Source organism: Dipodomys merriami, unplaced genomic scaffold (genome assembly GCF_024711535.1).
Source record: "Dipodomys merriami isolate MVZ:Mamm:240054 unplaced genomic scaffold, mDipMer1.0.p SCAF_1491, whole genome shotgun sequence".
Lineage (NCBI taxonomy): Eukaryota > Metazoa > Chordata > Mammalia > Rodentia > Heteromyidae > Dipodomys > Dipodomys merriami.
In genome coordinates this window covers 82,865-102,238 of record NW_027202817.1, presented here as the reverse complement: position 1 = coordinate 102,238, position 19,374 = coordinate 82,865, and the positions used below count along the sequence as shown (strand labels likewise).

General features: G+C 51.9%; 1 protein-coding gene across 2 annotated transcripts in view; it reads right to left on the bottom strand.

Annotated features, from left to right (window-relative positions):
* Positions 1-493: 493 nt before the first annotated feature.
* Positions 494-19,374, bottom strand: part of Sh3pxd2b (SH3 and PX domains 2B) — a 61,185-nt gene continuing 42,304 nt past the window's right edge. Inside the window, exons 7-13 of one of the 2 annotated variants that reach the window (XM_070021966.1) lie at positions 18,639-18,773; positions 17,386-17,490; positions 13,531-13,648; positions 10,175-10,395; positions 9,210-9,259; positions 7,456-7,581; positions 494-6,618 (exon numbers count right to left, since the gene is read on the bottom strand). In XM_070021966.1, coding sequence (XP_069878067.1) covers positions 5,101-6,618; positions 7,456-7,581; positions 9,210-9,259; positions 10,175-10,395; positions 13,531-13,648; positions 17,386-17,490; positions 18,639-18,773 — 2,273 coding nt within the window. In that variant the 3' untranslated portion in view covers positions 494-5,100. The remainder of the gene's footprint in view (positions 6,619-7,455; positions 7,582-9,209; positions 9,260-10,174; positions 10,396-13,530; positions 13,649-17,385; positions 17,491-18,638; positions 18,774-19,374) is intronic. The other variant, XM_070021967.1, reaches the window with a different exon arrangement.

Genomic DNA, 19,374 nt, shown 5'->3' with positions numbered 1-19,374 from the left:
TGAATCCTCCCTCTGAAGTTGTTCGGGAGCTCTGCAGTGAGAAGGTAGTACTTTGTAAAGATTCGCCTGAGGTTGATTCTTGCTTTGGATCTCCTTTTGGAGAAGTAATACACATCAGACTATGCTCTCCACCTCCTCCTTGGTGCAGCTGGCTTAGGCGTCCTTGGGGCCCAGTGAAGCCAAATGTCTTACTGCCTCCCAAGAGCCTTGCCACTCCTTAGACTCATGAAGTTTTCTGTCTTCAGGCTCAGAGCTAAAATATGTGAAGAAGATGCAGCAAGTAAGTATTTTTTGCTGTTGGTTTTGGCACATTTTAGTTGTCAGAATGAGACTGCCCTAGGAGTCCACTGAAGAGTTATCATTTCTAGGCAACATCTAAGCATAGCTTGCATTGGTTTCTTTTCTATGACTGCAAAGACTAAGACCACGATGCCAGGGAATGAAGCTATATGTACCTTGTCTTCAGCCAAATAAAATCCACAGACACTCTAGCTTCACAATGAAGCTTGAAACCAGTCAAGCACTTTATTTTTTAAAAAAGAAAATGTCTAACACTAAAGTATATCATCTCTACATGTTACAGTCAGTTGTCTGCCCCTCTCCTCCTCCTCCTATTACACACTGTGTTTTCTCTGTTGAAAGGAATCAAAACCCACTACCAGAAGCTGTCAGTTTACTGAGAGGGAAAGAGACGGGCTGAAATACCAGGGACCCTAACCCTATCCTATGGATAGACAGGAGGGAGACAATGCCCTTCAGAGACTACTGTTCCTGGAGGGGTATAAAAAAAGGTTCCAGGCATTCAGCTCAGTCCCTGGAGCAGAAAATGTGGCTTAGGGCTAAGGTGACTGTAGTTTTTCATGACTCCTATAAGGAAAAGAGGCATCAACAGGCATACACTTGGATAAAATATGTACACCTTTGTTGCATTAGAACTGCTTATTGCTGTAGTAAGCCTGGTAGGGGCACCTTAAAAAAGCATGTAGAAGATGTGAAAGTAAAGGCCACTGGCAATGGCACTTGGATCTTTTTAAGAAGTTGAGCCCTCATCTCTCACTGGGGCTAAGGAGCTGTACTCTGGAATAGATGGAATGTTAAAATGTGATGAAGGGCCGGGTGCTGGTGGCTCACACCTGTCATCCTAGCTACCCAGGAGGCTGAGATCTGAGGATCATGGTCCAAACCTAAGCTGGGCAAGAAAGTCCATGAGACTCTTATTCCAATTAACTACCTAAAAACCAGAAGTGGAGCTGTGGCTCAAAGCAGAAGAGTGCTAGCCTTGAGCACAAAAGCTCAGGGACCGTACTAGGCCCTGAGTTCAAGTCCCAGGACTGATAAACAAAACAAAACATAGGATGATGGGCTTGGTACCTTAGCAAGATAGCACCAGAAACCAGACAGCACCCCTAGGAGCTGGGCAGTACAGTCTTTGGTCTATGGCAGGTGAGGAGCTTGGAGCCCCCATCTACACTCCAGCTCTGTTTGGGATTAGTCTAGCTATTAGAACCTTACCCGAGTTAGGATGGATTCCTCCTGGCCAAGACAGGGTGCCTGCACCCTTAGGCCTCAATGTAAGCTGATTTCCCACCCATTCAAGTTCAAAGAATGAGTTCGGACAACCAGAAAGGAAGACGAGACTGCCACACACAGCTCAGGGTATTAGTACCACTGCCACAGTCCAAAGAGAAGGGCAAGCCTGTGAGTGGGTAGCCTAACCAGCACTTTTCGTTCCTTACCTTCAGTGCTAGGGATAGAAGCAAGGGCCTAGCACTTGCTGGGCAAGAGCTTTACAACTGATTTACCCTAGCTAGCCTTGTTCCTCAGGATGTCAAGTTACCAAAAACTGGAGTCAGGAACAGTTTATATTTCTTATTATAGTTAGAGCCAGGCACTTGGCAATAAGGATTAGTCTCTATTCTTCAGCCCAAAGTCTGTCCTGGGTCATCGAGATTCAGCACTTACGCTTTGATGTGGCAGTATGTCCTCCCACTTTCTGCCAATACCGAAATTCCCAGTAGGGTCAGAGATGGTATAAGGCCAGGAAGTTTTCCCTAGACATCAAGTCTATGGGTCAGTCTTGTGTCAGAAGCTTAAAAGGAGTATCAAGAGCCTAGTATGGGCTCTAACAAGCTCCTAGGTGGGGAAGTAAATGTATTCTAGCTGGAGCTCAGCTCCTCAAATCTCAGCCTGGAACAATAACATAAACTCACTGTTGGCAGAGTGATTCTGAGCAAAAATTTGCGCAAAGCCGGAATGGTGGTTCTCATATTCTGACATTCCAAAAACGCTGTGGCTCTACAAGCTGTGCATTTGTTCTTGGGTAAGAGACAGTGTCACGATAAGGTGGCGAGAGGGAGAGAGAATCGCACTTCGCCCATTCTTTGGACCACGGCTTGGCCTGCACCCTGCTGAAACGTTTGCCCAAAGGGTGGACAGCTGGGTCAGTTGACCCCCTTGGGGGCTCCACACACACTTCTCTGCCGATGGCACTAGGAAAGCTCATGGAGATGAGGGAGGGAAAAAAATATTCTGGATTTTTTCTTTTTTTCTTTTGTCAGTCATGGGGCTTGAACTCTGGGCTTGGGCACTGTCCTTGCGCTCTTCAGCTCAAGGTGAGCGCTCTACCGCTTGAGCCACAGCGCCACTTCCTTATATTCTGGATTTTCGTCTTAGCATGGCCACTGTTTGGGAGAAAGATACTCAGCTACTCTGCACTAGGCCACACTTAAGGGCCAATACTAGTCACCCCCAGGGCTGCTGTGAGACTAGCTGAGGGCAGTAGTGTGTCAAAAGGCTTGTAACTTGTCGGGTACTTGGTATGGACCGCGCTTCTAGAGCCGTGGGTATTTTCCAAGTTCAGGAGCCCGTCAGGAATTATGCCTATCATTGCTCCAAGACCAGCAGCAAGTGTGGATGTTGTAACTTAAATAAACCTCTAAAGTAGATGGAGCCAGACACAGGAATTCTCCCCAAGAGCAGGAAGGAATGTTTCTCCTGTTCCTATCATTCATGCCAGAAGAGTAACAGAAGAAAAGGCATTCCTTCAGCGTCAGGAAAGCATTGTGGCCATAGGAAGCTAAGCTTACGCATCCTCCCTGTCTTCACCTTTGGGAGAAGAAGGAAATGGACAGGGACTCTCCTTCAGTAGAGCCAGCAGAAACACTTAAATTCTTTACCACACCACTGCCTACCCAGTGCCTAGCACATGGTCAGCACTCACAAAATATCTGAAAAGGTCATGGAAAGCCAAAAGCAAACCAGAAACAGTTTTGTCTTTTGAAAGGTAGTTAAACCCTGCAAAACAACTTTACAGACACTGGTTAAACCCTAGCAGGTTAAAAAGTCAGGACAACATCCCGAGTCAGGGGTGTTGGAGCGACCCTCCAACGACCACCATCGCCCACACTCCTGCAGTGTCCCAAGACAACCTAGGGTGTGGACCTGCAGGCTCAGCAAAGGAGGAAGCGACACATGTTACTTTGGCCAGAGGAAATCTCTTTGCTTGAAGAAGCTTCCAGAGCCTGTGGCAGGGGCCAGGGGAGGAACACAACCTTTGGCACTGTATGTAGATGCAGGCATCCATGGAAAGCACTGAAGTGGACCTCTCTGGGGGCAGGCTAGCAGGGCAGAGCTGCCTCCTCTTCTGTATAGTAGTAGCCAGGTTATAGGCTGAAGCAGTCTGAGCTCAGTGTTAGACCTTGGGTCCTGGCTGACTCTGGGGCCTACTCAGGCCTCAGCCCTATCCAGTAAAACATGTGAAGTGGTTGGCTTAGGTTCCACCACCCTAATGGGGCAGAGTGGAGCAGGAAGCCCGTCGACTCACAGAGCCACCATTGCTCAGCCAGCAGGAGACCCCTGCTCCCTTTGCCCGACATGCACCACCCCCCAGAGGACACCAGCAAAGAGGCAGAGCACAGAGCTCTGTTCCTCCAGAACCAGGGCCATCCCCTGCCCTGGAGAAGCAACTGGGAGTCCAGGAATGGCTGGGAGGGAGGAGGAAGGAGCAGCCATGAGCATCATCACTCACATCACAAAGAAGCTACTTGGCCACTTGCTCCTCAGGCCTAGTCTCTTCCCTGACTGATCTGCCTGTTACAGAGGGATTAGGCAGGCCTCAACCCTCGCTCCTCCTTTCCTCTCCATTGCATTCTTGGGCACACTGAGCCTGGGGTTCCTAAGCAGAAAATGGCTATAATATTACAAGGAAGTTGCGAGGGTAAACCATGAATGCCAAGTGCCAAGAACAGTTTTGGCACCAACTAGCTACTCAGCAAAGGGGTGCTCGTGAGTCACGTGCCTTTCAAATGCTCCCTTCTTCAAACAAGCGTGGAGACTCTTATTCCAGGTAGACAAAAATGAGAAGCCCCAAAGAGGGTGCAGGAATTCTCATTTTAAAAGCCCTGGTTGGGCCAGTCTGCAGCAGGAGAGTGAAGCATGCTCCGGGGTGGGGTCACATCGTGAGGATGAGTCACAGTCCCAAGGCAGAAGACGGGAGCTGAAATGCTCTCCAGAGCCACTTCAAGGGTCGCTGCATGTGGTGCGGCCTCAGACGCCAAAGGCCCCCAGGGCTCGAAGAAGACACTTTCTGAAGATTGGCAACGGAGTCAGCTTCAATGGACAGTTCTCTCTATGGTAGGAATGTTGGAAACTGAATACAGCCACAGGCCTGGAGACACAGGGAGCTGCTGGAGCCAGTCGCCACGGACTGGGGGCGCTACCCCTTACCATTTGCCTCTAAGCAACAAGAGACTTCCCAGCGTTTCTTGAGTTGCCAGGTCTGGGCCCTGGAGTCTGAGAAGTCTCTGTTCCACTGCCAGGGGCAGTGCCACTGAGTGGAGTAAGCATTTTCTTGTTAAGGCAAGGAGCCAGTGTGGATTTCCATCTCGTCAGCTGTGGCCTATGAGTCCTGGGGATTGCCGGGACGGTGGGGGTCAGACTCAGAGCCCTGTGCCATCCCAGCCACTCACTCCATCACGGGAGGGAAGAAGCCAGCCCTACTGGGCACCCGTCCTTTGAAATTCATGGAGCCTAGTAAAGTATGATTGTTAAGTATGCGGGGTAGGCCCGCAGGGACAGTGTGGCCACGCAGGGAGGGGCAGGCTAGGGCTTCTTCCTGAGGTAGTTGGAAGGAATCCAGCCTTCCCAGGAAGGGGCCCCACTGACAACATGGCAAAACCACCAGCCGCTGCTGTTCTTCTCCCGGACTTCAAACACCGTCCCTTCCTGGAAGCTGCTGGTATCTTCATCTCCTTCAAAGTTGGCCACAGCCACATATAAAGTGTCTTTCAAGCCCTCGGTTTTGGGGAAGGAGGCTGCGGATCCTCCCTTCCTGTTTTCCCCCATCTTGCTGGCTGTACGTGGTCCTGGGCCACCTTTGCCTCGTATGTCATCTTGGCTCACAGAATAGTTAGAGAGAAAAGGTTTGGCTTTGGGCGGAACCAAGAGGGGGCGGCCTGGAGTCGGAGCCGCCCTGTTTTCATGGCCTTCATGCTGCAGTCTGACCTCAGGGGAGGCCCTGGAGGATGACGATGCTGTGCTCTTGGGGGGAGGTGGCCTCCTGGGTGGGACCGCAGGTCTTTGCTGGGTAGCTTCTTGGAGAGACATGGGTACGTTCTTGAGCCCAGGATCTGCACTCTTGGTTGGCCTTGGTGGGGCTCTGCAGGACATCTCTTTGGGGCTGAGCCCCTCCTGTCTGCCAGACCGGTCCTGGGCATTGGCAGGTCCCTCCCCGGGGAGGAAGCTTTGGCTCAGGGCTGTGTCTTGGCCCCCCGCAGCCTGGTGGTTCTCCCCATCCTTCTCTGGGGACTTGGCGGGCCTGAGCTTCCTCCGGAGGTTGCAGATATCCACGTGGTCTTCACCCTGAGCTGGCTCTGTCCTAGGGGAAGGAGACGGTTTGGGCCTGACCTGAGGTCTGGACTTCAGGAATGGGTTTTGGGGGGCGGCTCCTGGCTTTTCCTCGGGCGCCTCGGCCTTGGCTTTGGAGATGGGCCGGAGGTTGGGCTTCTTTACCTCCTTGGCCAAAACCTTGTGGCCGCACTCGAGCCCCAAGTCATTTTTCAACTGGAACAGCTTGCTTTTATCAGGTTTGGGCTCTGGCTTCCTGCTGTCCCGGGCTGGAGGGCTGTGCTTGGCTGGAGTCATTGGCAAAACTGAGCCGGGAGCCCAGTGCTGCTCGACCCTCGGCCGTTCCCTCTCCAGCAGCGCTCCTTCTGACTTGATGATAGACTCCTTTCGAGGAGGGAGGCTAGGCTTTTCCTCCAGGTCCGGGTCTGAGATTTCCTCATAGCCTGCAGAGGCAGACATGTCTGAGGACGCCTTTCTCGGGGCCTCCTTCCCTCCCTTCCAGTCTCTGGACCACATCACACCGGGGTCCACAGTACCATGTGGTGCCTCTGGGAGGGGCCGGGAGGGGCCCAGCACTTCATTGCTCGTGCTATGCTCCATTCCTGCTGCATCCCCAAGCCGAAGCTGGGTCATCTCATGGGGCAGGGGTGCCAAAAAGTTGGGTCTGGAGGCATTGCTGGTCTTTTTGTACTTGTCAATGAAGGTTGCCGGCGCCCACCCTTCCTTATCTTCCATCTGAATGTACCACCAGCCACTCAAGCTCTTCTCAATTACCTGGGAGGGGGCCAAAGGAAGCCACAAGCCAGGGATTACAATGCACATGCAAAGGAACAGGAAGCAAAGGAGTGAGGAATAAAAAAAGGGGAAAAAAGAGGAGAAAGCAGATGGGGGAGATACAGAAGACACAAAGTCAGTCACAAAGAACTACATACTATACAATTCTTGAAATAAGTAAACTAGGTGAGTGTACAGCCGTGGAAAGGCCAGGGGAGAGGTGGAAAAACAGGGAGTAACTGTTACTGGGTTAGGGATTTCTTTCTGTCCTGGAATTAGATAGTGATGATGGATGTACAATTCTTGAGCTACACCTCCAACCTCAATGGGCATGCAACTCTGTGAACATACAAAGCTCTAAATTTCACGTTTCTAACTGGTGAATGGTTTAGTGTGTGAATTATATCTCAATAAAGCCACTAACTTCTTCCTATTTTTCAGAAGCAGAGGAGGTAGGAAAACAGTGTAAGGGATGATATTTAGAATCAAGAGTGAAAGCAGGAGCGCCGGTGGCTCACGCCTATAACCCCAGCTACTCAGGATGCTGAGACCTAAGAATCACAGTTCAAAGCCAGCCCAGCCCAGGCAAGAAAGCCCATGGCACTCTTATCTTCCATAGACTATTCAGAGAAAGCCGAAAGTGGCACTGTGGCTCAAGTGGTAGAGTGCTAGCCTTGAGCACACACACACACACACACACACACACACACACACACACACACACACACACACACACACACACACACACACACACACACACACACACACACACACACACACACACACACACACACACACAGAGAATGAAAGCAGGCAAGGCACAGTGGGTGAACTCACCTCGACCTTCAGGCCAGCCTGGAAGCTAATGCCATCTGGGATGGTGGTCTGGAACTCAGCAATGGTGTAGTACTCTTCTTCCACCTGGGGTGGGATGGGGGGCTTCGGCAGGTTGAGACCTCGAGGCTGGTAGGGTTATACAGAGGGCTAACTCCAGGCTAACCATGTAACTGCAACACTGAGTCAGTGGGACTGAGGGACTGGGGGTAGGGAGATACACAAGGCCACTGCTGGCCCTGGTGACTCGCTGCTGTCCCCCAGATGAAATCTAACTGGCCCTTCAACTTTAAAGCAGGGAGAAGAAACATGGGGCTTTTAGCTGCATCATGAAAATTTGGGACCAGACAATAGTTTCTTAATTTAAGAGGACTTTAAGAATAGTCTGAATTTAAGAAGAACACAAATTTGCAAATCAATCTGGACTGAACAAACTGATGATGGATGTGATCCTGGGCAAATCCCTGCCTGTGTGTCCTGTGCACTGAGCATAATGCAGTGCTGATCTGGTAGGCCTGTCGCCAAGCATCAGCTGAGAACACAGGGATGCACCTGATGTACAGCACAGCACCAACAGGTGCTCAATCAATGGCAAACGTAAAAGCGTGGAAGCCCTCTTCTCCAAGGACAGGGTGAGCAGCCCTCATGCAAATGTGGGGCCAAGAGTTAAACACAACATTTATTCATATTTCTTTTTCTTTTTTGTCGGTCAAGGAGCCTGAACTCTGAGCCTGGGCGCTGTCCCTCAGCTCTTCAGCTCAAGGCTAGCGCTCTACCACTTGAGCCACAGTGACACTTCTGGCTTTTTCTGCTTATGTGGTGCTGAGGAATGGAATCCAGGGCCTCACGCATGCAAGGCAAGTGCTCTACCACTGAGCCACCTTCCCAGCCACTCATTCATATTTCATGCATAAATGCATGCATGTATGTAGTGCGATATCGTTAGACAACATTTTTAATGTATCTGTATTATGACTGCAGCGTATCATGTGAGGTCAAGTGTGGGACTTTCCACTCATGGCATCATATCAGTGCTCAAGAAGTTTCAGATTTGTGGGGCAGGGAGAAGTTGGAGAAAAAAGGGAAGGGGTAACAAGTTTGACAAGAAATGTACTTATCACTTATGTAACTATAACCCCTCTGTACATCACCTTGACAATAAAAAAAAATAAAGAAGTTTCAGGTGTTGGACTTTTAGATTAGGGATGTCCAGCCTGGATTAGTGAGAAAGGCAACAAGAGAGTTAAAAGATGGAGGGTAGGGCTGGGAAGGTGGCTCAGTGATAGAGCGCTTGCCTTGCATGTCTGAGGCCCTGGGTTCATTTCCTCAGCACCATATAAGCAAAAAGAAAAAAGCCAGAAGTGGCACTGTGGCTTAAGTAGTAGAGCGCTAGCTTTGAGCAAAAGATGCTGAGGGACAGCGCCTAGGTGGTGAGTTCAAGCCCCAGGACCAGCACCAAAAGCAAAAACAAAACAAAAAAATGGATGATACAAAACGTTGTCACCTTATCTGAGAATCTGCATCATTTGAGAAGATTAACCTAAGAGGCCTGAGCTCAGGAAGCGTAGTAGGTTCCCAGTGTGAAATGTCAAAGTGCACTGTGGAACACAGACATGTGTCTCCACCTGGACCTCCCTTTTCCCACCTGTCACGGAGAGCCTGCTCAGAAGGCTACTGTATGCATAGGAAAGAGTATCTCTGGAAGGGGGGACCCAGGGGGCAGCCCTGACAGTCTTCCAGAGCAAGGCCACACTTACGATGGTCATATCCCGGCGAGGAGGGGGTCTCTGCCTCATCTTTGGTGATCCTATAGAGAAATAAGATGTGTTTCATCCTGGAGCAAGGCTCCACAGACAGAAAGAACCCTGCGTGTGGATCCAGGGAGGCCATGTACTTCCACAGTGTACAGCTCAAGCTCTCCTCACCCGACTCAGGATCCTGTCAGCTTGGCCTTTTTGGATCTTTTCTACATAGAAACAGAGGTGGAGGTGTAGCTCAAGGGGTAGAGCACCAGCCTTGAGTAGAAAAAGCCAAGTGAGAGTGTGAGGGCCCGAGTTCAAGTTCCAGCACAAAAAATGCACCGCTTCTCTGAGCCATCTGCCGGTGGCTCACACATGTAACCCTAGCGACTCAGGAGGCTGAGATCTGAGGATCATAGTTCAAAGCCAACCTGGGGAAAAAAGTTCCTGTGAGACTTTTATCTCCGGTTAATCAAAGTGGTAGAGCACTAGCCCAGGCCTTGAGTTCAAGCCCCATGACGGACAATGAAACAGAACAGAAGGGGATGGAGCCTTGAGTAGTGGAAAGCTTCGCAGCACGGGACAAAGCACACGGCTGGGTCTAGACTCACAGGCCTCCAGCACGGGACAAAGCCACATGACCCCTCTGCAGGGCAGTGCATGGAGCTCCTGGCTCACGGCGGGCAGGCATCAATGTCGTGATGCTTTCCTCTGTGCTCTAGAGCAAGCCCAGCGTAAATAATACATAAAGAGGGGGAACCAAACACCGCCCGGCTGACTTCAGGTCTTTTCACCCTGGAATTGGACTGCTTTGGTCTGTGCCTCAAGGTCAGAAGGCTGAATGCGATGGTCCAGGGCCTGGCTAAGGGTTTGTTTTGCCAAGCTGATGCACGTGCTGTGGAACTGGCGTGTCATGGTCTACCCAGAGTGGCGGCGAGGAAGCCTAGGCCAGCAGATGGAGCTCGTGTGTGTGGTGTACTCACTCTGCTTCATGTCGCCATCAGACACCAAGCGGCCTTCACAGCGGCCATCCCTCTGGTTGTTGAGCAGCTCCTTCTCCCTGCCCGTGGCGGTCTGCTGCCGCCCAACGCCGTCAAGGTCGAGGGTCCCTGCGTGACTGGAAGAGGCAGGACCCAGCTTCAGGGGCTCTCCTCCGCTCTTCTTTAGATAGGACGCGGGGGCCCACCCTTCTTTGCCCTGGAACCTGGAAGGAGGAGCAAGGACATCAGTCACGCTATCTGCTCTTGCTGATGGTCACACCTCAGGCACTGGATGGCAGATGCCCAGGGCCAGAGGCTGGCCCACGGCCTTCTGATGGGGCCTGAGCCCCTGGCTTGAACTTCGGGCCTTTCCTGTCTGGTTGCAGCACCCATCTAGCAGGCTTGAGCTCCCCAAATGCACCACTGTCTGTCATGGGCACATGAGGCTGCTCTTGGTGTTCTTCTATCTTCAGAAAGCCCTTTCCCTGCTCCTTCCTGCTGAGAACTTGCTTCCTGGATTTGTTGACACCATTCTTCATGCAAGCCCTTCCTGACCCCAAGCCCTGTCCCCATGGCTTCCCAACGTCCACAAAGTGCCACACTGGGCTGTGGCCATCCTGTCTCCCAGTCAGAGTACACGATTCTGGGGCAGGGACTGTGGCTGGTTCAGCTTGCTGCTGGTGGCCTGGCTGCCAGTGAGATGATGGAGAAATGAAAGGAAAAGATGCACTGGATTCTTAAAGTTGTGGGCCTTGAACTCTGGGCCTGGGCGCTGTCCCTGAGCTCTTAGCTCAAGGCAAGTGCTCTACCACTCAAGCCACAGCACCACTTCTGGTTTTCTGGTGGTTTATTGGAGATAAGAGTCTCATGGACTTTCCTGCCCGGGCTGGCTTTGAACCGTGATCCTTAGATCTCAGTCTCCTGAGTAGCTGGGATTACAGGCGTGAGCCACCGGTGCCCAGAGGAATGGCAACTCTTTGGTACAACTACTTAAATAAAAGATATTTTTTAAAAATAAGTGAAAGGACAAGTGAACAAGCTGGGTGCCAGCTGGCTGGAGCCACAGAGCCTGCAACCGGGCTGTCCCTGACAGTCAACACCATAGGATAACAACAGCAATGATCAGGAGAAAAGGCACTTGGTGTGTTGGCTCTGCCCTAGGTGCTTCCTGGCCTGCCTCGGGAGGGAGGGACTGTATACAGCCCCAGCGCTCCTGGATCCTAAAGCTTCAAAGGCTGACCGTTCCTGAGCACCACTGTGACACCCAGGAAATTCCACACCTCATCCTATGGGAGGGGCAGCCAAAACGCCAGTATATGCAAGGTAGGTCTGTAAGAATGAATTTCATGGCTAGAATGGTGTCTCATCCCCAAGAGCCCTCCTTTTATACATGCAACTATTCCAACATTTAAAAACATTCAAAACCCAACTGCTTCTAGTCCCAAGGATTTCAGATAAGAGATACTCAAATCTGAATTCAAAGTTGTTTTTTCACTATGGTCACACAACGGAGTTTCCGTTCCACATGTCCATGTGTGAGAGGCATCTTAGCCCGTGCCACTCCCCCCGCACCGTTCTCCTCTCCCTCCCACCGCTCCTCCAGCTTTCAGGCACAGAGATCTCCAGTGCCTGAGGCAGAGGTGGATTCAGAACACCTTGGGGGCGACTGCCAGTGGACTGAGCAATGATAGGGACCCTGCCAGACCAGCTCTCTTTCCCCCACAAAAGAAATTCAGTGAGTGTGATGATCAGCTAATTTTCTGCACAACAGAATTCAGTTTAATGGCCACGGCCAGAGATGAGTGTGGTCCAGAGCTGTGCAGGAGCCAGCACACACCACTCATGTGCTAACAGTGCACACACCTGCTGAACTCCACACTTGGTGACACCACATTGGTGACTGAGACTGGGCTCGATGGAAGCATTTACACCATGGAAACTGTTAAACATAACTCAGAGCATCTTTCTCATAGTAAGCTGGTTTACAACACCTTTCAAAACATCTCCACACGTGTGGGGAAAGATGAGTACCAAGCTTTATGTGGACAAATATTTTGTTGAGTCATTTCAAAAACTAAACAGGAGCCAGGTACCAGTGGGTCACACCTGTAATCCTAGCTACTGAGGAAGTCTGAGTATCACAGTTCAAAGCCAGCCCAGACAGGAAAATCCATGAGACTCATCTCCAATTATCTACCAAAACACTGAAAGTGGAGCTGTGGCTCAAGGGGTAAAGTGCTAGCCTTGAGCACAGAAGCTCAGGCCTTGAGTTCAAGTCTCAGAAACAACACCAAAAAATTTTAAAAGCAAAAAACTAGACTAAATATGTCTGGATTTTAATGGGGAAAAAAGATTCTTTAGAAGCACAGATGTGGAGACCAATTAGAAATCTCAGAAATTCGGTGTTTGTCAATCTTACAATGTCCTGTAAGAGGGAATACATCTTTCTTTACTGGGAAAACCAAAGGCTAATGCAATCCATGCGCCTAGCATGAGACAGGCCATCACTGGAGGCCTGATGCCAGAGCAGAGGCCTTGGATGAGGAAGTCAAGTCTCGGATACTGGTTTTTATCACTTTCCAGCCTCAGGTGAACCTACATCTGAGTACAGCCCACCCTGACATCCAGACCACAGCCTCAAAAGAGGCCCCAAGTGGGCTGGGAAGGTGGCTCAGTGGTAGAGCGCTTGCCTTGCATGCATGAGGCCCTGAGTTCGACTCCTCAGCACCACATAAGCAAAAAGAAAAAAGCCGGAAGTGGCGCTGTGGCTCAAGTGGTAGAGCGCTAGCCTTGAGCTGAAGAGCTGAGGGACAGCGCCCAGGCCCAGAGTTCAGGCCCACGACTGGACCCCCCCCCAAAAAAAGAGGCCCCATGTTCAATCAAGTACTCCTGAACTTCATACCCACTGAAATGTTGGGCTAGAGTGCTATGTAGCCAGACAAGATCAGAGTCGCATACAGTGGACGTACTTTCTGAGGTGCAGTTGGAGAATACCGTTGCTGTGCATACATAGTGTGCTTGCACAAACCTCACTGGTCTGGCTGGTCACACACACAGGCTCAGGAGCATACGCATGGTACAGTGGGTTGCAGTGGAGTGGTGAGGTGCACAGTGGGTCTTGGTGGAGCCATGGGAGGTGTGACTGACCCAGAGAAGATGCAGTGTCCACTTACTCAGGACCCACTCTTGCCCAACAGTACTGTGTTTTGCTATTATGGACTTTAGGCAAGGATATGGGCCAAGAAGGAGGCCAGAACAGCCAAGAGGTAGAAATGTCCTCTTGTAGAAACTTTGCCCCTCCGCAGTACTTAGAGATCTCTGGGAAGGTGGACCCTATGTGACCCCAAAGCAGCAGATACCTGATCTTCCACCAGCCTTCCAGGTTTTTCTGGATGACTTCCACCATAGCCCCTCTCTCCAGGCTCATCTCATCCTGGTCACGAGCCGCATATGGGTAGACAACTGTGTACTTCTCCTCTGTAGCAACAAGATGGGGGAGTAAGAAATGGACTTGTTCCCATGAGGACAGAGAGATGACTTCCTCCAGAGATTCCAGTGCACCGACAGGCCCCATGGAGCCGGGCCACTGTACGCGGCCGCAGGACAAGGGACCTAGGGCAGTCCGGGTGGCACTGCCATTCCCTCCCTGGATCTGGGCTGCAAGGTTACCGTTGTAATCTCTTAGGGAAACACGCTGACTCACGGCACGCTAACCCCCCATTCCAGGAGTACGCTTCTAACATAACACTGATTAATTTGTTATTTCATGTCTACTTCCTTGCATAAAATTGTAGCACCACAAAGGCATGCTTTGCCTATCTCGTTCTTCCGTCTCTAGCACTGGGCAATATTTACTGCCTGCAGTGTTTAGTCACTGTTTAGCAAGTAAGCCTCTAATTAGTAAATGAAAGGCCTAAAGGCCTGCTAGGAGCCACTTTGGTCACCCAGAGGGAAAATTCCTGGTAGGTTTCCCTGGTGAGGTGGAGAGGGGTCAGGTCAGAGATAAGCTGCGTGGGCAGCCAGTGGCTTCATGCTGAAACTGCCACCCAGGAGGGCACACAGGTGATGGTCACGTCCTCTACCCACCCAGGAGGGCACACAGGTGATGGTCATGACCTCTACCCACCCAGGAGGGCACACAGGTGATGGTCACGTCCTCTACCCACCCAGGAGGGCACACAGGTGATGGTCACATCCTCTACCCACCCAGGAGGGCACACAGGTGATGGTCATGACCTCTACCCACCCAGGAGGGCACACAGGTGATGGTCATGACCTCTACCCACCCAGGAGGGCACACAGGTGATGGTCGTGTCCTCTACCCACCCAGGAGGGCACACAGGTGATGGTCATGACCTCTACCCACCCAGGAGGGCACACAGGTGATGGTCACGTCCTCTACCCACCCAGGAGGGGACACAGGTGATGCTCATTATCCAGCTGGCAGTTGAGCTGCATTTTTCACTGTGTTCTAGTCCTTGGATCTAGCTTCTGATCATTCATGTCTACCCTGTTCTGTTGTCTCCCTGCCCCAGAAGGCACAGGCCCACCTTTTACACCCCATGTTCCTCCGGGAGCTGCTGTCAGCTGTGTGCACCACAGCCGCCGTGGAGGACTAGTGTCACCGGGAGAGCTGCTCATCAATGCAGAGCTGCAGGGAGCAAGGGCGGCTCCCGCTCCCTGTGTCCTCAGCTCAGTCTGAGACGGAAGTGGCTGCATGTCCCAGGGCCACCAGTGAGGGGGGGGAGGGCTGTCCTGCTTTGGTTGTGTCAGCCACCACGGGGTGACCTGCCAGCCATGGCTGGCTGGCCATGGTTAGTGCCTCCTTGGGAAGATGCCATTGCAGTGCAGCGGAAGGGCTTTCTAAGCACTCAGCTGTGGTTGACGACCAATGGGTGGAGCTGCTGGCCTGTTCCACGGCCCGCCTGACTTGCTGTACACATTCTGGGTTCATCACAGCCAGGGGTCCCTCCAGAACGCTGTGGGCTCAGGTGCTGTGCTTGGACCAGAGGAAGGGACTGTGGCCCTGTCCATCATGGAAGTTCTGTGCAGTCCAGCTGGGGTTCTTGCCCACATGCAGTAAGTCCTGCAACTGTCCTCTAGTACCTATGTCCTCTGGACAGGGGACTGTCTAGCACCAACGAGGCCGTCTCTGGGGACCACAGGATGCTAAGCATATCCAGATCAGCTTAGGGTGGAAGCCCTGTAGCTCTCACAGTGGACATCTGCTGACTTAGCCTGGCTAGCCCTCCCCCGCCCCGCTCCCCCCACGTGTGGTTTGGGAGGGGCTGAGCTTAGTACTCCTGGAGGGTCAGTATCTGTGGTCTTGCCTGGCCATGGCACTGCAGCTCCCTAGCAAGTGCTTGGTGCTTAGCGAGGGTTTAGTCCTGGGCCTCGTGTTGAATAAGAAGCTATTTCCTGAAAGGGTCCTGGACATGCTGCCACTGTGACAGTGGCATCCACAGGCAGGGGACAGAGCCAGGGCTGGCCACGGGCCTAGCCGTGCATCAAGCTCATCTTATCCTGGACTTGTCAGTGATAGAAGCCAATACTCCTCCCTTCACGCTTAACCTGACAGGTTTTGGGTTTTTTCCCCTGGTGACTGAAATGAGCTGATGAAAGGAACCGGCCTCTGGTTCAGCATTATAGGGTCTCCAGATTTGTTTTGAAGCTGAGAACCCACAAATGTCCCGTGTCCATGCCTTCTCTGCCCGCATGCCAGCACACACAGAAGACGACAAGACCACGTTTCTCACATGCAGCAGGCAAGGGTGATCCCACAGCAGGGGCTCATGCAGATGCAAGGACCTGACTCCAAGCACGAGCAGAAGGAAAACCGGGAGGCAGGCACCTTGACGCCAGCTGATGGCGTACAAGTCTCCCAGGGTCCGGCGGCGGCCCGCAGGCTGGGGCAGAGACCAGTACCTCCAGGAGTCTTGGTGGACAGCATGTGGAGGAGGGCAGAAGGCAGAGGTGAGGGCAGAGCCCTCCTGGGCCTTGAGGCCAAGGCGAGCAATACTTAGGAGAGCAGTACTTCTGAGATGATTCCAAGCCCCCGTTGTCTGAGGAGAAGGGCCAGTGTGCAGTGCTAGCTTGAAGCTTGAGTGAGGAGCACCCAGCAGACCTAACGATTCCTAGCACGAGTGTGAAGAGGCACCAAGAGAAACCTCCAGACCCGTCTTTCAGCTCTGTGGGTCTCAGCAAATGCAGCCCTTTCCCATCCTGCCTGCCTGCAGAGGCAGCATGGACTGTCTGAGGGAGCTCTGACTCCACGCAGCATTCCACCTCCCTTTCATCTGACCGAGTGCGGAACCCGGCCACTCACGCCCAGAGGACCTTGAAACCCGGAGCAGACCAACTCTGAGGGCTGTTGGCTGAAGTTCAGCTAAACTCAAAACCACATGCAATCTTTTTGCTCATCTTTGAATTTAGGGATCTTCCCCTTCTCCTCACCCTCTTTTCCGATACATATTTACTTAACAGTGGCTTTGTGCTTTCTCAAAACAGTCCGCTGAAAGACCCAAGTACTCAAGCCTAGTAGACAAGAGCTAATTTGCCACCTGCTCTTCATTATTTGTTATTCTAGGTTCTTTTCATGTAAGACTTTAACGTTTCTTAATCCCATAAGAGAATCATTTCCACTTTCAGATGAAGAGGCTGAGGCTTAGAAAGATTATATTGCTAGCACCAAATCAATCAAATGAGATCCAAATTTTATGTCTGACCCCATAACATCTGAAGTAGTCTTGATGCATATGCACTTCAGTTTTAGGACATTTTGGGGACAGTTGGACTAGCAACACTAATCGCTGGTGCCTCAGGAATCGTAGGACAATAAAGTGTGTGTGTGTGAGGCCCAGGCAGGGCTGTTTGCATCCACAGAGAGCGTGCACATCTTTAAACAGATGGAGTCAAATGCCACAAGTGAGCCAGAAGCAGCCTGGGTCTTGGCCACTGGAACAGTTCTAGGGAGGAATAGTCACGGTATTGGCGGTGGTTGGCGACAGTGGTACAGGCTGAAGGCCCAGCTATACCAGGGAAGGCCCCTGAGAAAGTGTGGAATTGCTCTGCAGCCCTGATCCATGGACTGCTTCACACTCACAGGCTGAGCCAGTGAGAAACCGAGGCTACTGGGCAGGGACCAGTGAAGGGGCAACTGAGCTCGAGTGGCAGGGCCTAGGTGCCCCAGTGACCCCAGGAGGACCTCTTCCTACCTTCCTCGGGCTGGAGGGAGAACTCGTCCTGCACGCCATCCTGCCCTTCAAGGCAGGTGGCAGGGACCCAGCCTTGCTCTTCAGCGGTGCTGACAAACCACCAGCCTGTAGAGGTGAGAGTCCGGGGAGATGTTAGTGGGACAGGGCGAGGCCTGGGCTGAAGCAGAATACACAGCTGTCCCTGGATGGGGGAGAGCCAGCTCTAGGACCAAAATCCAGAGGCTCATAGCCTTTCTACGAAATGGTGTAGGAGCTCATGCCTGTAGTCGCATCTACTCTGAAGGCTGAGATCTGAGGACTGCAATTCAAAGCCAGCCTGGGCAAGAAAGTCTGTGAAACTCTTATCTCCAGTTAGCCCTAAAAGCCATAAGTGGAGCCGTGGGTTATGTGGTAGTATGCTAGTCTTGAGCACAAAGTCTCAGGGACAGGCCCCAGGCCCTGCGTTCAAGCCCCAGGACTTCCATATATACATATACAAAATGGTAAGGTGTTTGCATAAAGCCTATATATTCCTCCTACATGTTTTGGGTTTTTAAAAAATTTTTCAGTGCAATGGCCACTCTGTGGCACTTTGTATGTTCCAAGCAGGCTTAGGCTGTTCCTCTATGGTATCTCAATTAATCCCTGAATAGCTGGTGGCGGCGGCGGCGGTGGGGGTGGGCGGAGGGGGTGTCGTTTTCTGTGTGAGAAAATCAATAGCCAGAGAAATGACTCAACCTGGCCCACTGAGCAATCTGAAGTTCAGGTGGAGTCCAGGCTCTGTACCTCAGTCACTGAATCCCCAACAGCGGCCCCTGGGATGATGGTAGGCTGAGGAGACCCCTCCTTCCCAGATCCTTGCCCCTGCTAAACCACAGTCCTCCTGCCTTAGCTTTTGGAGAGCTGAGGTCGCAGGTGTGGCAACCAGGCTGGCTCCTAGAGGGCCTTCTTGGGGATGCCTCGAGGAAAGAGATCAGGAGCGCATTTCTAGTGCACCATTTGATCCGCATCTCCAAGTACCCGAACACCAGAGGGATATTTAGGAAACATGAACATGGGGACAAATCAGCTGCATGTGACACAGCAGGATGCTGGTGAGGTGTGACCACATGGCTATTCCAGCCTGCTGCTCAAACAGAAGCAGCTGCTAGAAGAACAGGAGCCAGATCTGGGAAGACCGGCCGGGCGGGGATGTTTGTTCCTGAGTGTCACGTGCCTTTGGACCCGGGGCCTTGGTGATGCTGGAAGGGGAGGGCCAGGGTTCAGGTCTCTACCTGACTCGTTCTTCTCGATGATGTCAACCACCTGCCCCACACTGAGGCTGATCTCTGAGCTCTCCTGCTTCTGGTAGTCTGCCACCACCACATACTGCTCCAGAACCATGGGGTCTCCTGACGTCAGGTCGCTCCCTGTGGACAGCAAGCACAAGCTCAGTGCCACGTGTGCAGGGGCAGGAGGCAGAAGACAGGCTGATAGCCAGGGACATTCCAAACACAGAGAAAGTGCTACCAGACTCATCCCAAGGGTGCTGCAGCTCTGCCTTCTTCCATTCCTCTGCTGCTCACACTGCAGCCTAGCAAGTGTATATTCTGTGTAAACACTGGGAGCTTGAGCTACCTGAGGGTGTGGATAATGTGACACCTAGCCTCAAGTAACTCAAGCTGGTCAAGCAGGCAGGCACACACACAAACACATACATACACAATCACATTTGTGCGGATTGCTGGAAACAGCAGCATGCTGGGGCAGAAAATGAGCAGTATTAAAGGGGTGGTCACTAAAGAGGGGACAGAAAGTAGACACCTTCTACTGTTCTTTGGGTATCACCAAGTTGAACCACAACGGTAAGGCTAGGCAGTGCCACATTTTATCCACAGGAACCTAGGGGGAGAGAGAGGAACTGCTCCTTCCTTGCCGCCTGCTCTGTTTTCAGTGCAACGGCTGCTCTGTGCCAAGCAGGCTTAGGGAGGAGTTTAAGAATGGGAGGGTCTGAGGCGGACCAACTCTGCA